We start from the raw sequence: 23,233 nt of genomic DNA, 5'->3' as shown, positions 1-23,233 counted from the left end.
TCTGAAACGATGTAGAGTCTCTGCCTGTCAGTGCACTGAGCTAGACAAAACAATGGCGTCAGTATGAGGCAGCTCTCTATGTCACTATGAGAGAGCTAAATCACAAGCCTGGGTTCAAGTGTTACACTAAGCCAGGCCATGGTTTAGCTCAGTGTGGAGGCAAAATGATCAGGAAGAAGAAGAGTGGCTGCACTAAGCCATTTTTTGGCCACATGTTCGCACTAAGCATTGGTTTGGCTTAATGTGTCATACAAACCAAAGCAATAAAATGTTAACATAGCAAGAAGGCAACAACTATCCAGCAACAGCATGTCAAATAATCCATGTGAAGTTTTTTAAATGACTCAAAGGGAGAGGAACCCCTCCATTTTAGGATCCTAGCTTGCTATTGTTTCTTATACGCATGAACTTGAGTGCTACATCCAAAGGAGACAAATACAAAGTCTACTAGTTCTAAAACTGAAAATTATTTTCTACCTATGTCAGAAAATGGGGTGCAGTTGGCGCTGTGGGTTAAACCACAGAGCCTAGGGCAGGGGTCCCCAAACTAAGGCCTGGGGGCCGGATACAGCCCAATTGCCTTCTAAATCCAGCCCGTGGACGGTCTGAGAATCAGCATGTTTTTACATGAGTAGAATGTGTCCTTTTATTTAAAATGCATCTCTGGGTTATTTGTGGGGCATAGGAATCCGTTCATATTTCCCCCCCAAAATATAGTCCGGCCCCCCACAAGGTCTGAGGGACAGTGGACCGGCCCCCTGCTGAAAAATATTGCTAACCCCTGGCCTAGGGCTTGTCGATCAGAAGGTCGGCGGTTCGAATCCCTGCGACGGGGTGAGCTCCCGTTGCTTGGTCCCAGCTCCTGCCAACCTAGCAGTTCGAAAGCACGTCAAAATGCAAGTAGATAAATAGGTAAGCTACAGCGGGAAGGTAAACGGCATTTCCATGTGCTGCTCTGGTTTGCCAGAAGCAGCTTTGTCATGCTGGCCACATGACCTGGAAGCTGTACGCCAGCTCCCTCAGCCAATAACACAAGATGAGCACCGCAACCCCAGAGTCGGACACGACTAGACCTAATGGTCAGGTGTCCCTTTACCTTTACCTGTGTCATAATTACAAAGTTATAAACTTTGTATGCTTCCATGAACCAGAAACAGTCTCTCTTTTACACACATCATCCTTTACTTGTACAACTTGTATCCAATGTTAAGTGTTACGAAGGAGCAGAGCCACTGAAATTAATAAACACATCTAACATGAGTCCATTAATGTTAATAGGTCTACTCTGAATAACACTTAGCTGTATATAAACCCTCCTATTACCGATCATGCTATCATTCTTGGAAAACTTTGATAACAATTTGTTTTATCTTTTGTTTTTTAATTATCGTTTCCAAATGCTTGGACAATATGTTTTAAACTGGTGCCAAAAAAGCTAACAAAGCAGGCACCAAGCAAACATGGCAGAAAGGCATTTGATATTTTGGATGCTGCCACCACTGCAAAGGCCCTATCCAGAGAAGCCATGTCTCAAAGGGTGGAACATCTGGCTTAGAATTAGAAGGAACAGGAGACAATATTCCCTGAGTTGAGGCAAGGAAAATATTTATCAGTTTCTATTAAAAAGGCTTGAGATTCTGAGGAACACCAGGTATAATGCTGAAGTATGTCAAAGGTTCACAAGGATGCAACATACACAAACATGACTGGTTTCACCTCCCACTCTGTGGCAATTGCAAATATGACTTTACTTATAAAGGTTAATATGCCCCACAACCACTGCGGTAGTTCTGGAGGAACCCTAAATGTTCACACCAGAGGATGAGGTGATGGCCGCTAATTGAAATGGGACTCTTAAACGGATGATACAATTGCACAGAGCAGGGTCAGCCAATGCAGTGCCCTTCAGCTGTTGTTGGATTCAAACTCCCATCAGCCTCAGCCAGTGCGACCACGGTCAGGGATGATGGTAGCTGCAGCAGCCGGAGGGCACCATGTTGACGACCCCTGGCATAGAGGATAGACCCATTATTTACATACAGAATAGAATGAAAATAAAATGGCTTTGAGCCACAAAAGCTGAATGGAACTCTCATGGACAGAGACAGTCTACCTTTGAATACCAGGAGCTGACTGAGCTCAAACACAACAAAAGAAGGAGGTGATTGTCATGCTATGCAAAGTCAGCTGGGTGGCACATCAAAACATGCTGGAATAGATTGTTTTGGTCTAGTAACACAATAACCATGTGAACAGGAAAAAATATGAATATTCAATGTTCCAAAATGAAATATTTTCACTCACGGTACTTCTGAACCAAATCCAAATAACAATTGCAAAAAACCTAAATTACAGAAGGGAAATTATGTTGTATAAAACTAAGTCCTACTCAAAGAAGAACCAATGAAATTAATGGACATAACATAGTCATGTCCATTCATTCCCATGGGTCAACACTGGGTACAACCCACTAGCTATGAAAAATTCTAGTCCTTGTGAATTTGGAACAAGCCGCCCCAAACTGCCCTGTCTCCGCTGAGAAACAGCAACTGATCCAGTGCAATATTGGGCTGATCTGGACCCACGTTTACCCTGAATCTATTTCAATCCTGGGTGAAATCCAAGAATCACTCTTTGAAGATACATGGTGTATTAAAGTCATCCCTAATTGGGCTTGAGCCATTTTAACCTTGCCTTAAGACAGGTTTGCCACAAGGAACAGCCAGCATCACTTTACCATCAGATATTCAGAATCTCAAAAAAGATTAATGAAAAGGATGCCCATTGGGTTCATCCAAGCTATCCAACAGGCTCACTTTACCATTATGGTCCCAACCATCACCGACTGTCAACAGGAGCCCTTGCTCTGACCATGGTTTAATGTGCAGATTGCAAAACTGCCATGCCACCTTTCTCTGTGGAATTCAAAACGGCACAAACAAGGTTCCTGCTCCCACCTAATTTCAACAAGGGTGCCTACAGATTATGCCCAGGTACCAAATCACTCCAACATTCTGCTTTACTAATGCCAGAAATTGTCCAGAACAGGACAGGAATGACAGTGGGAAGGTGCAGCGTGACCTGATAGAATGACTCAGTGGAAGGACAATTTTAAGATTACGCTGCCATGGAGCCATATCAAAACACAACATGCATTGGGGGTAACAGGGGCATCGGAAAGTGGGAATTCTTAGTATGATCTCCTGCACAGTCTGTAATAGTCTGCATGTGCCCTGCTAAACAAAATTCAATATTCTGAGCTAAGGAAAGCCAAATTAGTACCCCCAGCAATGCTAAGCAGGTATTTGAGTAAATTGCACACTTTATTCTGCTACTGTGGTTCAAAACTGTATTAAAATAATTTGCAGTATGTGGAATAAAGTGGTGACAGAGGAGCATTGAGGAAAAGTAGGTGGGAATGCAGAGTTGCAACAGTACAGAGAAGTTGCAACAGTAAGGAGAAGTTTCGACTGGAGATGATCAAGCAAGAGACTGCTCAACCCAAAGCCCAAGTCGAGACAAGCTGAAGGTCCACTAGTTTTCCTTACCAACTTTCAGTGGGTGCTGCTCCTATACATATATTGCCTTGGCAAGTTCTTGAGAGACCTACCAACTTGTATGGTTTTTTCAGTGCCCAGCTCCCATACTTACCCAGAAAAAATACAGTTCTGCCCATAACAGGCCAAGTCTGCCCCTTCAAAGAAGGCACTCCTGACTAGTCAGCAGGAGGAAAATGAACAGCCATCAAAGCCAACTGTCAACTTCCCACTGAATCCTCCTGGCCTGCTCCCAGCACATAAATTAACAAAATGCATACTTCACTGAGATCAGAGGAGGCCCTTGCCAAAGACCCACCGGAACATAAATCCTTAGTTGTAGTTATTCAATAACAGACAGGACCCTTTTAACCCTTTAGCATCACATGTACGGCAGTGCAGGGATGTGGCACAGATCCCTTTATTTACAATATTCATTTCAATGGGCCACTTCAGTGGTTTTCAGTTTGTGGCCTGCATAGCCCCCTGGGTTCTTTAAAAGCCTGCCATGTCTTCCTCCAAATGATACAGTCAGGAATGGGAAACAAGCGTCATCCACTTCCAACTTTGCCTGCAGTGTGTGTGTGTGTGTGTGTGTGTGTGTGTGTGTGTGTGTGTGCGCGCACACACACACACACGGGGGGGGGGCTTTCTAGGGCCCAGTCTCAGCTGAGGGAGGGCAGGAGTGTCCAAAGCCCCCACAAATCTGTTATATGCACACACCGCCATAGTGTTGTTTTGGAATCCTCTGCAAGTCAAAACATCATCCGGAAAGTCAAAACGGAAACAGCTCTTGAAGGACTGAAAACGCAACTGCCGTGGTGGCCCACCGCTGCCCTGCCCAAGTTCATGGTTAAAGGTAAAGGTGCCCCTGAGGATTAGGTCCAGTCGCGGACGACTCTGGGGTTACGGTGCTCATCTTGCTTTACTGGCTGAGGGAGCCGGCATTTGTCCGCAGACAGCTTCCAGGTCATGTGACCAGCATAACTAAGCCGCTTCTGGCGAACCAGAACAGCACACAGAAACGCCATTTACCTTCCCGCCAGACCTATTTATCTACTTGAACTTTGATGTGCTTTCAAACTGCTAGCTGGGCAGGAGCTGGGACCGAACAACAGGAGCTCACCCCATTGCAGGGATTCGAACCGCCAACCCTCTGATCGGAAAGCCCTAGGCTCAGTGGTTTAGACCACAGCGTCACCCGCGTCCCTAGTTCATGGTTATGTGGCCTTAATTCCCCCAAATGCCCACCCTGAGCAGACATTCCTCAGTCACCCAGCCTTTCCACTGCCTTAACAGCAAAGCCACCATGTTTGGGTTTGTTTGTTTTTAGTAAGCCAAGTTGCTCATGGGCAGCTCTGCTTGCTGATGGGGCTTTGCAGGAAAGGAGGAGGGTCTCTTTCTCTCGTCACCTGCCTGCCAAAACAAGCAAGACTGGCTGTCAAAGCAAGTCCCGTCCCTCCTCCAAAGCAGCCAATGGCTATGGATCTATGACCCCTCCTCCTCCCTGAACCCTTCCCCAGCACTGCCTCTGAGAGGCCCAAATATTTCCCTGCAGGCACCACAGGGAAAAGCAGGGATACCGCAACTAGGAGAGAGAGAGAGAGAGAGAGAGAGAGAGAGAGAGAGAGAGAGAGAGAGAGAGAGAGAGATTACAAGTGCAATTTGCAACTGCAGGAGGAGAAGGAGAGAGATGGGGTAAAGAAGACAGGTTTGCATGGCTTCTACATTTGATCTTCTCTCCCCACCCCCCAGCACATGCAATCCTGAGCACCGATTTCCATGCATTTCAATGAACGGGAGACAGCTGCGTCTACAAGAGATCATGCAATAATTCAGGCAAGTAAGGACTCCGCCAAAGGGGGGGAAATTGCCGAAAGCACTGTGACAGCAGGCAAAAAAGAAAAAGAAAAAACCCTGCATCACTCCCGAGGAGGAGGCAAGGCCAGAAGTGCTGTCAGCCTACCTGAAGGGGCCGAGAAGATCATCCATGGCTCTGGTGGGTGCAGCTGTTTCCCCTGACCTTGCCACTCCAAAAAAAGGAAAGGAAAAAAGAACAGAAAAGTCTGCCTGGCTTTCCCTACTCTAACTCCTCAAAATGGAGGCCCATGCAGTCTCAGATAGACCTGAGCGAGCTTCCACTGAGCTTGTGCTATGACCTAAGCCTGCACGCAGAACGCAGAAACTTCGCCCTCAGACTGACAGCACTGAGCATGTGCTGTGACCCCCCCCCTCGTCCACATGACGCAATCAATCTCAGACCCTGCCGTTTCCGTAAATAAAGCCCAGCCAACAGGCATGGCGGGCTGCCGTCTCCACAGCAGCTTCAGCTTCGCCCTAGCAAGCTAGTGTGCAGGGAAGAGGGGCCTCCGCGAGGGAATCTGAGACTAGCAACATGCAGGAGAAACCAGGCAGTTCCAATGCCAGCATTTTTTCCATTTGCTGTTTGCCTCTATGCTGCTGCATCTATAAGTTGGAATGACTGCCGAGAGGGGTGGGGGGTGGGGGCTAACAGGGGGCTTTGGGTCCAATTTCTACAGCAGCATTTTTTTAAAAAAGAGACTGCCTAATAGAATTAAAACAAAAGGGTCATTTTAAAGTAAAACTGTGGCATCCGTGTGTAACCCCTTGGAGACAAAGCCACTTTTGCAATATTCTACAACACGAATAACAATACACAGAACCCTCAGAAGAAGCTGACATTTAATTACGTGCATTTTTCCAAAGCATTTTTATGGCATTTGTGTGTGTGTGTGTGTGTGTGTGTGCACGCACACACACACAGTCCTCAGCCATTATTTCTATGTTCAAGCCACTATCCCCATCAATTTTTTCAAAGGGCCTTGATTCAAGTTTCTTGGTCGCAATGAAATGTTACAGAATGTGGGCTGCAGCAGCAAATGACTGATGAAAATACTCTGCCTTGTTCAAAATTAGGTCCCTGATTAATCACACCACCCATACACAAATCCTTGGAGCTCCATGCGTCAGCTGGTCTAAAAAGTGATACTGATTTGCTCTCTTTCAAGGTAGGCAGCCTCTTCCAAGCCATCTCAGTTTCTGGATGGTGCAGCTGCTAGCAGCTAAAACATTTGCTCTGATCATAAGACGAGCCTGTTGACACCCCCACAGTCAAGTGAGCCTGGGCTAGGTCAGGGCCAGGATAGGAGTGTGGGTGGTTGTGCACAGATCCAGCCTAGAAGTGCAAATTCCAGAGGTGAGCTGTGCTAGTTTAAGCCAGAGCCAAAATCTGAGGAAGCAGAAGGCGCGGTGGGAGGGAGGGAGAAAGGGCCAGCCTCCTCCCATTTATTTGTTTGTTTGTTGATCGATCAATCAATCAATCAATCAATTTGTTAGCGGGCTTTAAAAAGTACTGCATTTTCCCCAAGATGGCATGCAGCATCCAATGAAATCAAGTTTTAAAACACATGCAATATTAAAGTAATAAATGCTGTAATAATTCAGTAGAAAACAATAAAATAATACCATTTGTTGCTCCAGGTGATATCCAATGTTAATCAGAGTAGACCCATAGGAAGGAATGGGCATGACTAAATTAGGCACATTAATTTCAGTGGGTCTACTCCAAGTAGTGCCTCTCACAAAAAGAAGTGCTCCTTGTTATGCCTTTCTGCACCCCGCCCAAAGTCTTGCTTCTTACGGTAAGAGCATGACTAGATTAGTACAACACACCTCAGTTGGTAGAGCATGAGACTCTTAATGGGCAGCTTGTTAATATCATCACATTGTAGATACCATACTATCAGGAGGTCCATCCTGCATGACACTGGAGTCGGGCCTTTTGTGTGGTGGCACCTATCCTTTCAAACTCCCTTCCATTGCATATCAGACAGAAGTCATCTCTAATGTTTTTTCAGTGTCTGCTAAGGACACTCCTCTTTCATCACACCTCCTAAATGCTTTAGCCCAGTTGGTTTTTGTACTGTTACTATTGTTTTAAGTTGTTTTTAGATTTAGAATTGTGCTCTCCCTCCCCCTCCCCCCCCACACACAGAGAGTGGAAAGTTGACTCTGTGACTCCTCCTCCAACAGGAGACATGCGCTCTTGCTCTATGAAAAGGAGCCATTTGCCATCATCTGTTGCACAGATTTTTGTCTCAGAAATGGCACAACCACCACCAAGTCTTCCAAAAGGCACAAATCACCAAGAGTGAGAGGGTGAGTAATACAGCAGCCATGGTGTTCCCCATCCCTTAACAAACTCTGCTCAGCGGGTTTTTTGTTAAAGCAAAGATACATACAAGACTCAAACTTGCTTCCATTTTTATGTTGTGGGGTCTCTTGGGAGAGGAGCGAGCTCATCAATAACACCTCTACTCAGGCAAGGAGGGATTTTCAGATGTGTGTGTGTGTGCGGGCACTTTCCTTTTTAGCAAAAAAATATAGTCCATTATTATAGCACAGGCTTCCTGTCTGCACCCTGGCAGGAATTTTAGTAAAACATAAAGAAGAAACAAGAATCTGGCTGCTTTGGGGAAAGGAAGAGACAGCAAGATTTGCAACATGCTGAGTTATCTCTCGTGATGTTCTAGCAAAACACCAAAGAAAACCCACATTCAGCCTTCAGTACACAAACTTAGCACTACACACATTATCACAAAGCATTCACATGAGACTTCACAACTACAGAAGCTCCACTTCAGAAGCTCTGTCTGGAGAGAAGCTTGAAGACAATCTCCTTCTGCATGCAAGCAAATGTATCAGCCACAAGAATCAATCACTTTGTATCAGCTCAATAATTCAATGTGCAAGTTTCCACTTTACAAATGTGGAATGGAGGTCAAAGGAGAGCTCTGCACTAAAGGACGCCCACTGAGGGGCTGATATAAAAGGTCACTCTGTATCACAACTCCCGCCACAGGCCATTTGAACAGTTGAGCCTCCCAAGAATATACAGGATTTTTTTTTACAGAATATACAGATTCAACTGGCTGGATCGTCAATGTGGCACCTTTAAAAAGATTGATGGCACCAATACATAAACCACACAGTTCTGCTGACCCAATCCTAGCCATTATTGCAGCCACCCAGGGTGGGACTTGGCAACACCAGCACTGTCGAAACAAACACCTGAATCAATTCTGAGTTTACGTTGCAGGATCACAAACACACACATATCAATGCCTTGAAGACTGAGAAGGCTCTGTTAGAAATATTCAGAAATATACTACTGAGCAGCAATTAGCAGATCCTCACCCAGTTAAGAAGCTCAAGAGACTGGATTGGCATCCAGACAACTCACTGCAGTTTTGGATCCATAGCTGGATCAATGGAATGGGGTAGGGGAGAGAGACCCACAAGATCAATAATGGAACCTGAATGTGGGTGGGTGGCCACTGGCCAATAAGAGGGCACATGGCTTGCATGCCATGGGCATCAGGATAGCAAAAAACCTGCTACCAGAGTAGTCACCACTGGGCAAGTGCCTTATAAGCCAAGGCCAAATGTGATTCCAGTATTAGCTGGAAGCCCCTGGTGAACAAATGTCTCTTTATAATGGGAAAACTAAACCCAGAACATGTGCATGACCAGGCTAAGTATCAGTAAAGCACAACATTTTAAAAATATGCAGAATTAAACCTATAAAGGTAAAAAGCAGAGCGCTCACCATGCCTCTATGAGGGTAGCAAAGAACTAAACAGGAGAGCACAGCCTCTCCTGTATCCTCCACCTCAGTAAGAGACCTTGCGTAGCCCTACAGAAAAGCATATGCTACAAATTCTTAGTAGATGGAAGGCAAACGACTCACCTTGTCTCTGGATTGTAGCCCAGAATGTAGAAAAAGGAATCCACCCGGGCTTTAAATTCTCTAGCAGCAAATATGTCAGAGAAATGGGATATATTACACTTTCCTCTGCAAGACAGAAAGAGAAAAAGGGGCATTAGACCAGGTTCTCTACATGGATGACGGCTTATATAAATCAAGGAAAACCCAAAACTTCTTGTTGGTATTGATCAATGCAACTGGCCTGCTTTTTCCTCCTCTGGTGCAGTTATGACTGAACATGGTTAAAGAAATGCAGGACCACATGTGTCTTCTGACATATTGGAACAAGCTGAATATAATCCCATATCAAGTGAAAACAATTGTGGGAAATCAGGACTGAACATACTTTCCTTCTTAAAATACTTTATCTTAGCAAGTATGATACTGGGGAGGTTTGTCTGCAGTTACTGAGACCATTTGCCTTGATTCTCAGAGATGCTTAAAATAAAAGAATATCATGATATATTTTATTAGGTTTCTAGTCCTCATGGTAGGACTCTACAACAGGAGTGGGGAACATGTGGTCCTTCTCTAAATGTTGTTGGACTACAACTCCCATCAATCCCAGTCATCATGGTCAATGGTCAGGGATGGAGTTGTAGTCCAGCAAGAAGTGGAGGGCCACAAATTCCCCTTTCCAGCCCTATAGCAACAGTTCTCAAACATGGGTCAGTGTGAGCCTTCCAAACTCAAGAGGAGCTATTTAAGCCTCCCCAACTGGAGATCAGCTCCTAATGGTCCTTTATGTCCAAGGATGTGGGAAAGTATTAAAAAACAAAGTGAGAGCAGAACTTGGAATCTGCACATTAAATGGGTACACCAAATACAGAACTCTAAAAATAAAAAAATAAAAAATGTGGCTGAAACCATTGAAACTCTATACAGGAATATAGGCTATTGTACCAATATCAGATACTGTCAAATTATCAATGAGCTTAGTTCCAGCTATCAATGTCTCCTAGACTACAGTATGTTCTGCCTCCACTGTCAGAGGCAGTGGTGCTTCTGGATACAGCTGCTGAAAACCACAGGGAGAGTGGAGATCAGCGATTGAGCTCAGGTCCTGCTAGAAGGTTTCTCAAAGACCTCTGATTGGTCACTGTGAGAACACTGGCCTGATCCAGCAGGCTCATCTTTTATTCTTATCAGGTTTGTTATTTATTCAGCCTCATGCCTGGGAAAGCAGTGTCCCCGAGGGAGAAGATTCTGCCCATTCTCCTTCCTTGCACTTTTCACTAAGGACACTACCAGTAAATCCCAGCTCACTTTCAGCTATTGGCTTAAAAGCCCTTAAGTGCTCTCTTTCTCAGACACACCCTAACCAAAGAACATTAACCACATTTGCTCACATTAATCCCTTACTATTCATGCCTCTCATTTCTCTTGCCCCAGCTAAATTTAGATTTAGATGATAAGCTCCTCTCAGCAGGATATCAGGAAGATGAATGGGTGGGTAATGGTGTAACCTAAGCTACATTCTTTTGTCCCATAAAAACAGCTGCCTCCAAGTTCTTGAATTGGGGTTTCTTCCATCAGCATCAGGCAAAAAAGACTGAGGAAGAGCATAGCCACCCACCTGCCAATCATCTGGCATCATGATGATGAACGGGGGTACAGTCCTGTTCTCTGCAGTGTTTGGCAGGCCCCGCCAGTTCCCCTAGCTCAGACAAACCAAGCAAGATTGCCTACTGAAGTAACATCACCTGATTGACATGTAGGCATGATTTAGGAAAAATGGCCTTGTGGGCTGAAATGAAACCTCTGGCAAGCTAAGAAGCTCCCCTCCCCTGCCCTGCCATGCAGGGACCAGGGGGACAGAATAAGAGAGGCTGCAAAGGCAGACACATTCTTCTTGATAAAGCACCACACATACAGATTATGTATTATGACTCCTTTTTCTTGAAGACTGACCATACAACTGTACCTATGGCAAATGAGTGCAGTCACACCCAAGTACTGCAGCTGCGTAATACCAATTCATTTCAATAGGGCTTTGCTCTGGAAGGCCACATTAAGTCTCCATTCATTTCAGTGGAGCCATGAGCCATGATGGCAAAAGTGACTTCTAGGTTCGGGAGTGGTGTGACACTGAATGCCAGATGCCCTGCTTGAGGGCTTCCCAGGAGGCACCTCACTGGCCATTGTGGGAAAGAAGATACTGGAATTCATGGACCTTTCATCAGATCCAACAAGACTTTTCTTTTTTAAAATGGGGCTCCCAAAATTTTTCAATAAAGAAAGGCAGGTTAAATCTCTACTTACAGCATTCATTTATTTAGAAAATGTTTCTGCTACCTTTCAGTTAAAATTCACAAAGCAACATAAACAACAAACAACAGTAAATACACAAACCCAACAGAAATACCCATAAAACAAAAGCAGCAGCTATTAAAACAAAGCCATTAAATGCAGCAGAATGGATTACAGCATCATCAAGGCAACTTATATTACACACTGAAATGCCCAAGTAAATAAAAAGGCCTGGCACCCATATGGCAACCATGTTGGTACCAGGTGAGCCTGACTGAGGAGGGCACCACAAACCAAAATGCTCTTTCCCTAGTCACCATGTGGCTAAAATCAGATGATGTGGTTAGATGTCCCAGAGGAGGGTCACAGGTGTTGACTGAAGATCATCACCTTTGCAGAAGGAACAGTGCAAATAAATGAAAAAGATTTTCCTCCCACTGTTATCACCCTCCTGATAATCTTCCCTGTAACTTTGCAAGAATAAGAGCCAATGACAACACAAGAGGACTGCTGTGAAAGATCCTCAGGGAAAATTACACACATACAAACCCCTTCCTGAGCATATGAGCCAACAATTAAATTTTCAAGCCCGGCACCATCAATCCAGCTCAGCTCACATTAGCTCGTGCTCTCCTCTCAGCATGCCAATTTCAGACTAAAAAGTCAGCTTCCTTGAGATATAAAAAGCACTCTGGTATTCTGGAGAAGATTATAGCGAGTGAGCGGAATTTGCCAGTTTCATCTTAGAAAACAACAGCTCTGTAATAAGTCAAATCAAAAGGTCTGTTTCCCTCCCCTACAGCAGAGGTTACAGCTGACTTGACTTGAAGGAAGCAGCTTCAGCAAAGTGGCTTTGAACAGGGAAAATGTCTCCCAGATGGCTTTACTTAAAACACCATCTGAGCATTATCGGCAGGGAGATCATTCAGTTCACGTTTTGACAATATCCATGTGCTCTTCCTGCATGCCTGAAAATGAGATGCATGATGCCAACAGCATTTTCATTTGAATTCACCACAAGCAGTGACTTATTCCCCAAAGATGAATAGTTAGGTCTTTACTATTTAAACCAACAAAGGGGGGGGGGGAGAGAGACCAGGGCAGGGATGAAGGGAAAGAAAGACCACACAAGGCATGGGTCAGCAGCATCAGTGTGGCTGTCTGGCTATTGTTGAAAGCTCAAGGAACTCTCATCTTTCTTTCTTTCTTTCTTTCTTTCTTTCTTTCTTTCTTTCTTTCTTTCTTTCTTTCTTTCTTTCTCTCTCTCTCTTTCTCTCTCTCTCTCTTGAAAAAGAAAAAGAAAAAAGTGAGATCCAAGTCTTCATGGCTCTTGGGGCAAATTATAAACCTTTTGCTACATCATGCTTTATATGATCATCTCCACCTAACAAGTGAGTTTTCTAGACCCACAATTTTCTATAGTACTTCCTTTGATTGGGAATTACTCCCAAGGACTACTTGCCCCATAGGACAGTTATATGGACAGGTATAAATTTGGCTCCAGCTTCTTCTCCAGGTCAGGAGCTGTTCAAGTTTTAAAATCTCCTATGCAAGATCATTCCTGATAGAAAAAGAACAAAACTCTGGTCCTGCAATTACTTCACTTTAGCTTCTTTCCAAGTTTACTCTACAAGATTCAATAATACAGATCAGGCCCACACAGCTATGAATCGTGGGGCATGGGACACAATCAAATTCCAAATAAAAATACTGCAAATAAAGGAAGTGCGCTTTTGGCATTGGCCAGGATATTGCAGTAGTTTTCCATGTAACTCTCAACATATGTCAGATGTGAGTATTCCCAACACAAATCATCAACATGCATGTAAGCATGTGGGAAAAAGGTTTGAAGGATCAGACACATAAAGTTGGCAAATATCCATGAAACTGACCTATACACGTGCCAGATGCACAGCTAACTTCTCTTAGTTTCCCTTCACACCTCAGTAGAATACAGAAAAGCAAAGAGGAACCGGTGCTGTGGGCCTATCCAAATATAGCAAATTGTTTTTCAACACCATGCAACCCAAGCAGTACACAGTCAAAACAATAAAAAAAAATATCAAAATAAGAAAAACAACAGAACTCAGAAATAAAACCAAAGGACATAAGCAAGAACATGCAATGAGAGGAGAGAACAAAAATTAGAGGGCTAAATCCACTGAAATAAATGGATCAAGTTAATAGTGACCCAGATCTCACCGACTGCAATAGTAACCAAGTCATGACTAACTTGATCCATTTATTTCACTTTGGCTGCAATCCGAACCACACTTACGAGGGAGTAAGCTCACTTGAATTCAATAGGACTTACAGTACTTGAATAGGACTGCACTCTTAGTCAGACTCCAATGCAAAATCTTTAAGTCACTGTCCAAACTACCACAGATAACAAAATCATTAGATGTGGGTAAAAGGGGGGGGGAGATTTCATCAGGAGACTAGCAATATCCGCAATGAAAACATTTTTAAAAAATAAATAGATGGAAAGAGATACAGAACATTCTCCTGGTTAGCATTCTTGCACTTTCTAGAGCTTGTTACAAAGTCTTCTCTGCAATGGACTCTTGACAGCTTACCTAAGGGCAACAGCATGATAGGTGTCGACATAGTCCGAAATGAAAAGCTCTCTGTTCTTGATCACTGGGTCGGTAATTACCAGCTCACGCCCAGAATCTGTGGAAAGAAAATCACACAAGTTCAACTGTGATGCCTCAAAAATATCGACATCAGCCACTCACTCCCAGGGGCAAGGACAACCAAAGCAGAAGTTTAGAGACACAGAAAGATATTGAGATGTAAAGCACACATTTTAAGTGGGGGGGGGTGGCATAGCTCAGGAGTCAAGAATTTCCCCAGCATCCCCCATCTGCAAATGAGTCTCCCCAAATGAGGTTGCTCACCCTTTTAAGCCCATAGGCACAACTGGATTTCTGAGCAAGTGCTATGGACACTCCATCCACAAGGCCCGGGGGGGGGGGGAACCACATGCATGCATATTTCACTCTTCCAAGGAATCTGGTGGGGAAATCGGATCCAACAGAATTAGTCCGAGCCTTGAAAAGCACATAGAGCTGAAAGAGGAAGTGGGAACGAGTGTCATTCTTCCAACTTCCGCCTTTATCTCCATTTACTTCTTAAGTGAAAAGAAAATAGCCACCCTCACCTCCTGGTGACCAATGTCTAGGAGGGGGGGGGGGCTTAGAGACTTTGTGGAAACCAGAAAAAAACCCGCACGGGTGCTATTGTGCCATAGGGCACTACACTGGCAATTCCTTTTCTTCTGAAAGTACACATTTCTAGTCCTCATGTGGTGAGAAAGAGCATGAAGGGAATAGGTCAGCAGGGTAGAGGGAGAGTTTTTGGAGTCAATAAGGACATCTGTCTCAATCCAAGGCCTCTCCTCTTGCCTGCCTGCCTCCTCATGTCTCAGACAATGGTCCGAAAGCACAGCGATTCTCCTAGATTGCGGAAGACAGTCTGAGAAGCCCAATATAAGCTGGTCTGGGCTTTCTAAAGGAACGGCAGAATGCTGCTATAATGAACAGACAGACAGACAGAAAAAAAGCTTCACTGGCAGCAAGGGATGCTAACCACATCTGGAGCTCAGCTTACCATTTTCATTATGTCGGTCCTGAACTAAATGCTGGTACACAGAATCTGGAACTTCAGACTGGCGGTAGTACCATTTGACGTTCATGAGAAGGTGGTCCCGTTTGCTCTGAAAGGGAGCAACACAGAACAAAGTTATGGACAAAGACAGATGCACAAAGAAGCAGAAACAAGCTGCAAAGAAGGATGTGAAAAACATTCCAAATTCAGATATTTCTGCATGAATGTTTTAAAACCCAGCATCAAAATAAAAAGTAACCATTTCACTCCAAACATTTTCTAGCTCTGTGCAGAGGTGCCTTGTTGCTATCACTGGCTTCAATTATCATCTTGGAGAGTTTTATGCTTAAGATTCTTCATTGAGTTAACACTGAGGACTATTCCCCGCCTACAAAGCCAAACCAAATCAAGAGTGTCTTGGGGCATCCTGAGATTTAACAAATTAAATCACACCTTTCTACTGTTCTAGAATATGTAAAAGGAAACAGAAAGCACTGTAGTGAAGTAGGGATGGGGAACCTCCTGCTGCCCTTTGCAATTTCCCCAGATGGACAATAGAGTCTATGCATAGAAACTGCCCAGTGTACAAAAGTAACATTCATTTTTGTTGCTCAAGCCTTAGATCAAGCCTTAAACTGTTGTCCACGGACAATGGTCTGCAACTTGCATTCAGATAGTCTGTGGCATTTCTCTGGATTTGTGGTTGAAGTTAGGTAACGGAAAATCCATCACTTTAAATATTTGTGTAGATTTTTTATTGTATTTTTATTGCTTCCTCTATTTCTTCTATTCTATTTTATTGTGTTTCAATGTAAATTTAGTAAAATACAGTATATAAGAAATAAAAATCAAACAGCATCTAGCACAGCATGTTACAATTAGTACAACAGGTAGAAAGATAATTAAGTAGTTTGCCAAGACACTCAGCCAATTTTCAAGTGATCCTTTGGGGGGGGGGGGCTGATTTTGAGAACCACTGACTTAGATAAAATTCCATGTGCAATACCAGAAAACATCCAGCCAGTGGCAGCATTGTGTCAAGTAAGACTCCTAAAGCGTGCCTGAAGCACATGTACCTGGTATCCTGTCCTTTAAAAGCAGTTCAAACCGCAAAAAAAAGAAAAAAAACGTTTGCTGCACAAGCTTGAGAAATAAATCAGCACTTCAAAGGTTTAAGCAAACATGAAGATAACAGCAGTCAAAGCAGAGCGCTTGGGAGGGACTGTAGCTCAGTGGCAGAACACCTGCTCTGCAAGCAGAAGGCTTCAATCCCTCTGTTTAAAGGGATCTCAACTAGCCCTGCTGGAGAAAACCTTTGCCTGATAGGCTGCAGAGCCAGCGTCAATGAAAATAGGCTGGGAGTGGATGGACCAATAATCACATTAAGTGGGAGGGACTATAGATCAGTGCAGTGGTGGCTTGTGCTTCCTGGAAATGGCGGGGTGCAAGACAGGGAGCCCAATGACAGGTGGAGCCAGAGGCAAGGACAGGTGGGGGCAGCTAGTTCTGCTTTTGTCTCCAACCTCCTTCCTGCTGGAGGAGGGAAACACCAGAGACTCCAGAGAAGGAAACTGACAGGCAGCCATGCAAATAAGAAGACAGGCAGGTGAGGGCTTGCTAGAAGCAGACGGAGGTTGGTGGGGCAGCGCCACTTTCGCCCAAATGGACCAGCCACCGCTGAGCATGTGTTCTGTATACAGAAAGTTCCCAATTTCAGGGTTGCCTCCAATCATAGTCCAATTTGGGAGTTGAAATAAATGGGCGGGGCCAAGCAAATGCAACCTTGTACAGTGGAACCTTGGTTTTCGAAGGTCTCTGAAGTTGAACGTTTTGGAAGCCAAACACCGAAAACCCGGAGGTAATTGCTTCCATTTTCAAACGTGCCTCAGAAGTTCTTTTTTTCTCAAAGGATTTTGCTGACCGTCCATTGCTCCTCAGTTTTTGAACATTTTGGAAGTCTAACCGTCTTCTGGAACAGATTATGTTTGAAAACTGAGGTTCCACTGTAAAGGTAAAGGTAAAGGGACCCCTGACCATTAGGTCCAGTTGTGACCGACTCTGGGGTTGCGGCGCTCATCTCGCGTTATTGGCCAAGGGAGCCGGCGTACAGCTTCTGGGTCATGTGGCCAGCATGACTAAGCCACTTCTGGTGAATCAGAGCAGTGCACGGAAACACCATTTACCTTCCCACCAGAGCAGTACCTATTTATCTACTTGCACTTTGACGTGCTTTCAAACTGCTAGGTTGGCAGGAGCTGGGACCGAGCAACGGGAGCTCACCCTGTCGCGGGGATTCGAACTGCCGACCTTCTGATCGGCAAGCCCACAGCGCCACTTACGTCCCTGTATTCAGTTGCAAACCTGAGTCCCCAGAATCCAACCCTTAGCCCCTTCCTGGAGCCTCTGCACAGAGACTCATTTGCAGATCTCAAGGCATAGGCAGCTGTATAGGAGACAAGTAGTCTTTTGCAGGTGCCCAAGCTGTTAAGCACTTTAGACTTAAGCACCCTGAACACAATCTACAACCAAGGGCAGCTGGCAATACTTCAATAGTATGACCTGGCAATTGCCAACTCATGGGTGCTCCTGCCACCAAAGCCACTTGGCCTCTAGTGACAACCATGATTCAAGGAGAGGCTTTAAACTACATAACAGTGCCTTCAGGGGGAGTGCAAACCTGTCCAGAATAGGCTATTGCACTACACTGGATATTACAAGAGAGCCTAAAGTGAGAAGGGTCACAGGAGAATGGTAGAGCATCTGGCTTTGTATGCAGAAGGCCCTCAGAATCTCTGGGTACAGCTGGGGGAGGAGGACCCCATCTGAAATTCAGTGTAGACAATACTGAGCTAGATAGGTACAACATTGGTCAAAAAGACTTTCAGTTGACTGTTGTAACTGACTGATCAGTGAAATGTTGCAGCCAGAACACACACAGACTCAGGACCCACAAAGGGTCATGACACAAAAATTGTGTATGCTCATTTATATGTATAGATCCAAATTTAGGTTGCTGAAGAAATGAAGGTGGCAGGTGCCTTGGACACCATGTTCTGCAACATGCCCAGGAGTTATGTAAACCAGATATAAGAAACTTTTGGCCCTCCAGACGTTGCTGAACAAAAATTCCTATGAGTTCTATCAAGCATAGCCCATGGCCAGGAATTATGCGAGTTGTAATTCAGCAACATCTGGAGAGCCAAAGGTTTCCCACGCCCGCTGTAAACAAAGGAAAACATTAAAAGAGGTGGATGGGCAGGTGATTCAGGGCCCAGCATGAAATACCTGGGACCCCACACCCACAAGTTATCCCCTAGCAATATCCCTGGGTTGCAGTTTCAGTATTTGCGAATCTCTACTTAAAATGTTTGTATGCAAACATCTATGAACATGGATACAATAGACTTCAAAACACATGGGCTCTTGCTGGCAATTTTGGGGGAGATGAAAAAGGAAAGTGCTGTTACCCCTCTCCAAGCAAAACCCTTCTTTGATGTAAGGCCCATTTCTGACTGCTTGCCCACCTGCCTCCTCTCAGTGTGCCCATCTCATTTCCTTACATCATTACCTGAAACAAAAGAGAGGCTGGCAGCCGAATCAAGACAAGAACAGCTGGAGTTCAGGGTTCTGGAATATGATTGGAACTACAGCCTGGGGAGAAGGGGAAGGAGGGTGCCCTTTTCTTTCAAGCACGTATAACCCACACAATATTCATTTTGGCTGTGCTTTTATCAAATCAGAAGCCAGAATATTTGGCTTCCCTCTGAGCGCCTGCGGCAGAGCCGGCTGAATCTCTGTGTGCCCTGGACAATACCTACTGATGCTCATCTACCTGCAGGGCTTTATACCACAGGCTCACTGCTTGCTCTCCTTCTGCTGGGGCTTTTTGTTCATTTGTAGCATCCCAGCCTCTGCATTTAGTGGGCCTGCAACTTGCGCTTTCCGTTTATCTCAGCTCATCCATATCAAGATGGAAAGATGGGTGACAGAATGTACTGTTGCAGAAAGACACGAACAAACTGCAACCTCCAAAATCTACCACCACCTGTCATTTGAAGACACACACTTTAGCCATGGTGAGCTGAACTAGGACATTTTTAGGGTACCAAATACAGAGAAATAACAAATGATTACCATAAACAGCTGCAATTTAAATGAGGAACACTGTCTTACTTAGCATCCTCTCTGCTTTCTGGAGATTACAGAAGGCATCACATTCACACACTTTCAAGCATCTTTTCGAAGCCATAAGGTCTAGGAAGGGACTTTTTCTTTTCAAAATGAAAGCCAGGATTTTAGGGAATTTGCATTCTGTGTCCCTTAATAATATCCTGTGCCTTTTCTGCACTGCTGTTGAATCCCAGCACTCACACTGCCTTAAATACTGCCTTGTCTCCCCTATTAACTTTTCCTCCTTACTGTGTATTATTAAGGGTAAACACTGCTCTGACAGCTTTAGAAAATGAATAATTTGATGTGAATTTTTTAAAATAAACATTATTTAGAGGTCACTTTGGGGGACATATAGCCCATTATGGCTTCATCAGGGCTCCTCTCCTTGAAAAACCAACAGGGTAAGTGGAAGAGAGGGACCTCTCAAAGTTATAGGAAGTGCTGGGCAGAGTTTCCCTGGCTGTGCAACAGCAGCAGCAGCAACAACAACAACAACAAGCAAAGTAGTTCCGTTTCCTCCAACATTTCATCCTGCAGGATGTTCGAACCCAGCCTCTCTGCAGAACAAGCACAGAGGGAAAGCATTTGACCTAACAATCTACCATTTATAGCAGCTTCAAATTTATAGACCCCAAGCCTCAAAAAACAGAGGGGTCAGCGTTTGTTCCACTGTGCTGACTCGCTGCCTTTGGCGCTTTACATCATCCTCCGCGCCAACATGGCAGGAGGTTGTGCTTTTGCGTTGTTGTTTTTTTTACACCCACACTTAGAAAGGCAGCAAATAAAAACCTCCTTCGCTGTTTACAACAGAAGCGCAAAATAACCAGTTACATTTAAATCCCCCGACAGATGATGCAACTGAAAAATGTGCTGACGCGCTAAATTTGCCACAATCTGCTCTCCGGCTGATATCAGAGAAGCATTTCTCTTGCAAATCACAGCGCCCCTTTAAGGTATCATGTCCTGGTGATTGCTTCTTTTGTGTCCAATTAATTTAAAAGGCTTAACCATGGAAATCAGGCTGAGAATGTTCCTCTAGCACAGCAACAGTACTCTCTCTCTCTGTTTGTAGAAACCAAATCTTACTAAAAATAGCGGCATCTTACACTATGTTATGCTTTACAATACTGCTATTCTCTCTTACTCTATAAGAGAATTGTTAATGTTGTGGCTTACTGGACCTGTTTATAGGATTCTGTAATTTTTTTATTATTATTATAGTTTTCTCTGTTTTTGTTCCCCACTCATTGAAAATATTCAATGAAGAGCAGGCTGTAAATACTGCAAATAAATAAGGTCACGGACTCCAATCTCACTGCAAGGCAACTCTCCCCCTACTTTCCCCCCACCACACACCTTCCCCCCACCACACACATCAGCCAAGATTTCCCAGATGCCACTGGTTGCTGAAAAGGGGGATGATGGCTTCATTTCACCCCATCAATGCTGTTGTATGTGGAACCAGACTGTCACCTGTAGCTCTTTCTTACTCCAGCAAGTGGGCTTCCATGGGGCTATGGAAGTCAGAGAATATGGGCACCAGCTTCCACACACAAAAGGTGTGAGGAACCTTTGGTCCTCCCGATATTGCTAATCTGCAAATCCCATCGCCCCCAGCAAGCACGGCCAATAGTCTGGGGTGATGGGAACTGTAGTTCACCAACAATGGGAGAGTCAAAGGTTCCCCAAACTTGCTGCATTGTACGGCTGGCTCCCCAGCACAGGAACAAAGGAAGCTGCCTTAATATTTGCTTTGACTTCTGCACTACTTGGAGTGGCCGGCTGGTGGTTCTCAGGGATCTTGGGCTGAGGGTCCTTCTGATCATCAGGTACTTGAGCCTTTGAACTGGAGATGCTAGGGTTTGAAGTGGGACCTTTTACATGCAAGGGAAGGGGCTGAAACACTGAGATATGGACCTGGCCACAACTAATGGGCCTTAGCTCCTGGTGGGAGACTGAATCACACTTCTTTATTTTTTTTTAAAAAAAGATGGCATCTGGATCAAAGCCTTGATGACTTATCTTAAAGCCTGAGGTGTGGGGTGGGGTGCCCCCATGGGAACAGGTATAGCAATCATCCCTCCCTCAGATTCCTGCTAGAAAGCATGGACTCTTACTGCACCCCAGAACTCTAAATTTCCCTGCACCCAACAGGCTTGTGTCATTGTGACATGCTCTGCGCAGCACCTCCAACAGAACAACTCTCAAAGGCAGCCAAGCTGCCTCTTTCGGCTCCTGTCCTCTTAACCTAAACCAACACAAAGACTGCAACCTTTAAACCTGTTAGTGTTATCTAATGACTGTTCCATCTACAAGAGCTTTTCTAATAGAAACAGGCCATGATGGCTTATCTCTGTGCACAAGCCAGCCCTCAAAGAACCGCCAGCTTGATTGAGCGCAGTAATGGAAGGCAGGAAATGAGAAGGCTTGGTTAAGCCGCGGATAATCGATCAGTGTATTCAGCGGAGTGTGAGCTGAGCCAGGGAATAAGGGGCTCGGGGTATCCAATACTGTGCCTTCCAGTACAGAAAAGTCCCATTTCTGTGATCTATGCAGGAGAAAGAATAATTTATTGACACAACAATATAGGATTCCCCCCTCCTCACCTCCTCCAACATACTGTACATATGCCAAAAACATCTTGCTTTTCACATTTGTTATTCTTTACAGTGCAGAAAGAAAAATCTTTCACGCTTCCCATCCTCTGCATGCTGAATGACAAAGCTGGGTAGTGGCTTGTGTTGTTCTGAACAACTCATGAACCTGGAAATTAATTCACAGCCGCATTTGTCAATTCTTTCAAAACTAAGGAAAATGTTCTATTTGCCTTCTAAAGTCCAGTATTTTTGCCCTGTGTATGTGGAGTGTCCCACTTTCTATGTGTGCAACTGCGATTCTCCTGTTGACAGCTGGAATAAAACAGGTGAAATCTCATATTCAATCATGAGGTTTTAAGCTATTGCCAATTTATACATGCTGGCAAAGTAAACAATCTGGAGACCCGGGAGGCGGGGGGGGGGGTTGTCTCAACTTGTTATAATTTGAAGGACAAGCAACTCACCACTGGAGAAGACAGAAAGGCAAGGCTCAGCTTAGAGGGGGAGAAATATTTTCTCCCATTTTTATTTTTACAATAGGGGTAAGGAAGGAACCTGTATCTCCCTGAGTATCTCCAGTTTTTCCGCCAGGCCTTCACATTTCTACTCAGGAATGGGTCAAGGATAACCTTGGCCATCGCAAGGAACCCAGATGAGAAGAAGCTATATGCTGTGACAGTAAAGAAGGAGCCAGATCAAAATGAGACCTCTAGGATCTGCTCCTTTCGAAAGATGCTCATTAAGAAGACATCCTATGCACAAAAACCTAGTGTTGGAAGAAGGCCCAGGAAGAAGTAGTTTGGTTTATTTTACATTTTGGGCATATATATATATATATATATATATATATATATATATATATATATATATTTACACAGGAAGCATTAGAAAGATGCATCAATGTAAGATAGTGGTAGCTGGCACCTATTGGGACTGGTGGGTTGGAAAACAGGGAGGCCAACAGGGAGGCAAAACCTACTCATTCCAGTTTGACATCATCCCACTCCTTGTTTATTTCCTCAGAGGCAACACAAAAGAATTAGGAGGAGGAGGAAGCTGACAGCCAGAGCCACTCATTAGACTAACTGTAAGTAAGAAGTCAGGCCGGGGAGGGGGGGCAAGCTAAGAGCAGAATGAGGCTGGTAGGGCAGTGTCCCATTTGCTCTAATGGACCAGCCTCCACTGAACAAGAGTCCCCGTCCTAAGGTAAGAATTCAGAGCCACTACCAAATCTGTTTATAGATGGCCATAAAAAAGTATTGTTTAAGGGCCTACTA

At 44.5% G+C, this 23,233-nt stretch overlaps 1 protein-coding gene across 26 annotated transcripts in view; it reads right to left on the bottom strand.

The window, feature by feature from the left end:
• RERE (arginine-glutamic acid dipeptide repeats) overlaps window positions 1-23,233 on the bottom strand; it is a 339,661-nt gene that overhangs the window by 138,773 nt on the left and 177,655 nt on the right. For 22 of the 26 annotated variants that reach the window (XM_060276215.2, XM_060276213.2, XM_088671569.1 and 19 more), the window contains 3 exons: window positions 15,190-15,295; window positions 14,154-14,250; window positions 9,307-9,411 (listed from right to left, as the gene is read on the bottom strand). In XM_060276215.2, the coding sequence (XP_060132198.2) occupies window positions 9,307-9,411; window positions 14,154-14,250; window positions 15,190-15,295 (308 nt within the window). Of the gene's footprint in view, window positions 1-5,502; window positions 5,859-9,306; window positions 9,412-14,153; window positions 14,251-15,189; window positions 15,296-23,233 lie in introns of those variants that run through there. The other 4 variants (XM_035120556.3, XM_088671574.1, XM_088671575.1 and 1 more) reach the window with 2 other exon arrangements.

The sequence above is a fragment of the Zootoca vivipara genome, chromosome 6 (genome assembly GCF_965207765.1).
Source record: "Zootoca vivipara chromosome 6, rZooViv2.hap1.1, whole genome shotgun sequence".
Lineage (NCBI taxonomy): Eukaryota > Metazoa > Chordata > Lepidosauria > Squamata > Lacertidae > Zootoca > Zootoca vivipara.
This window is presented reverse-complemented; position numbering and strand designations above follow the sequence as displayed.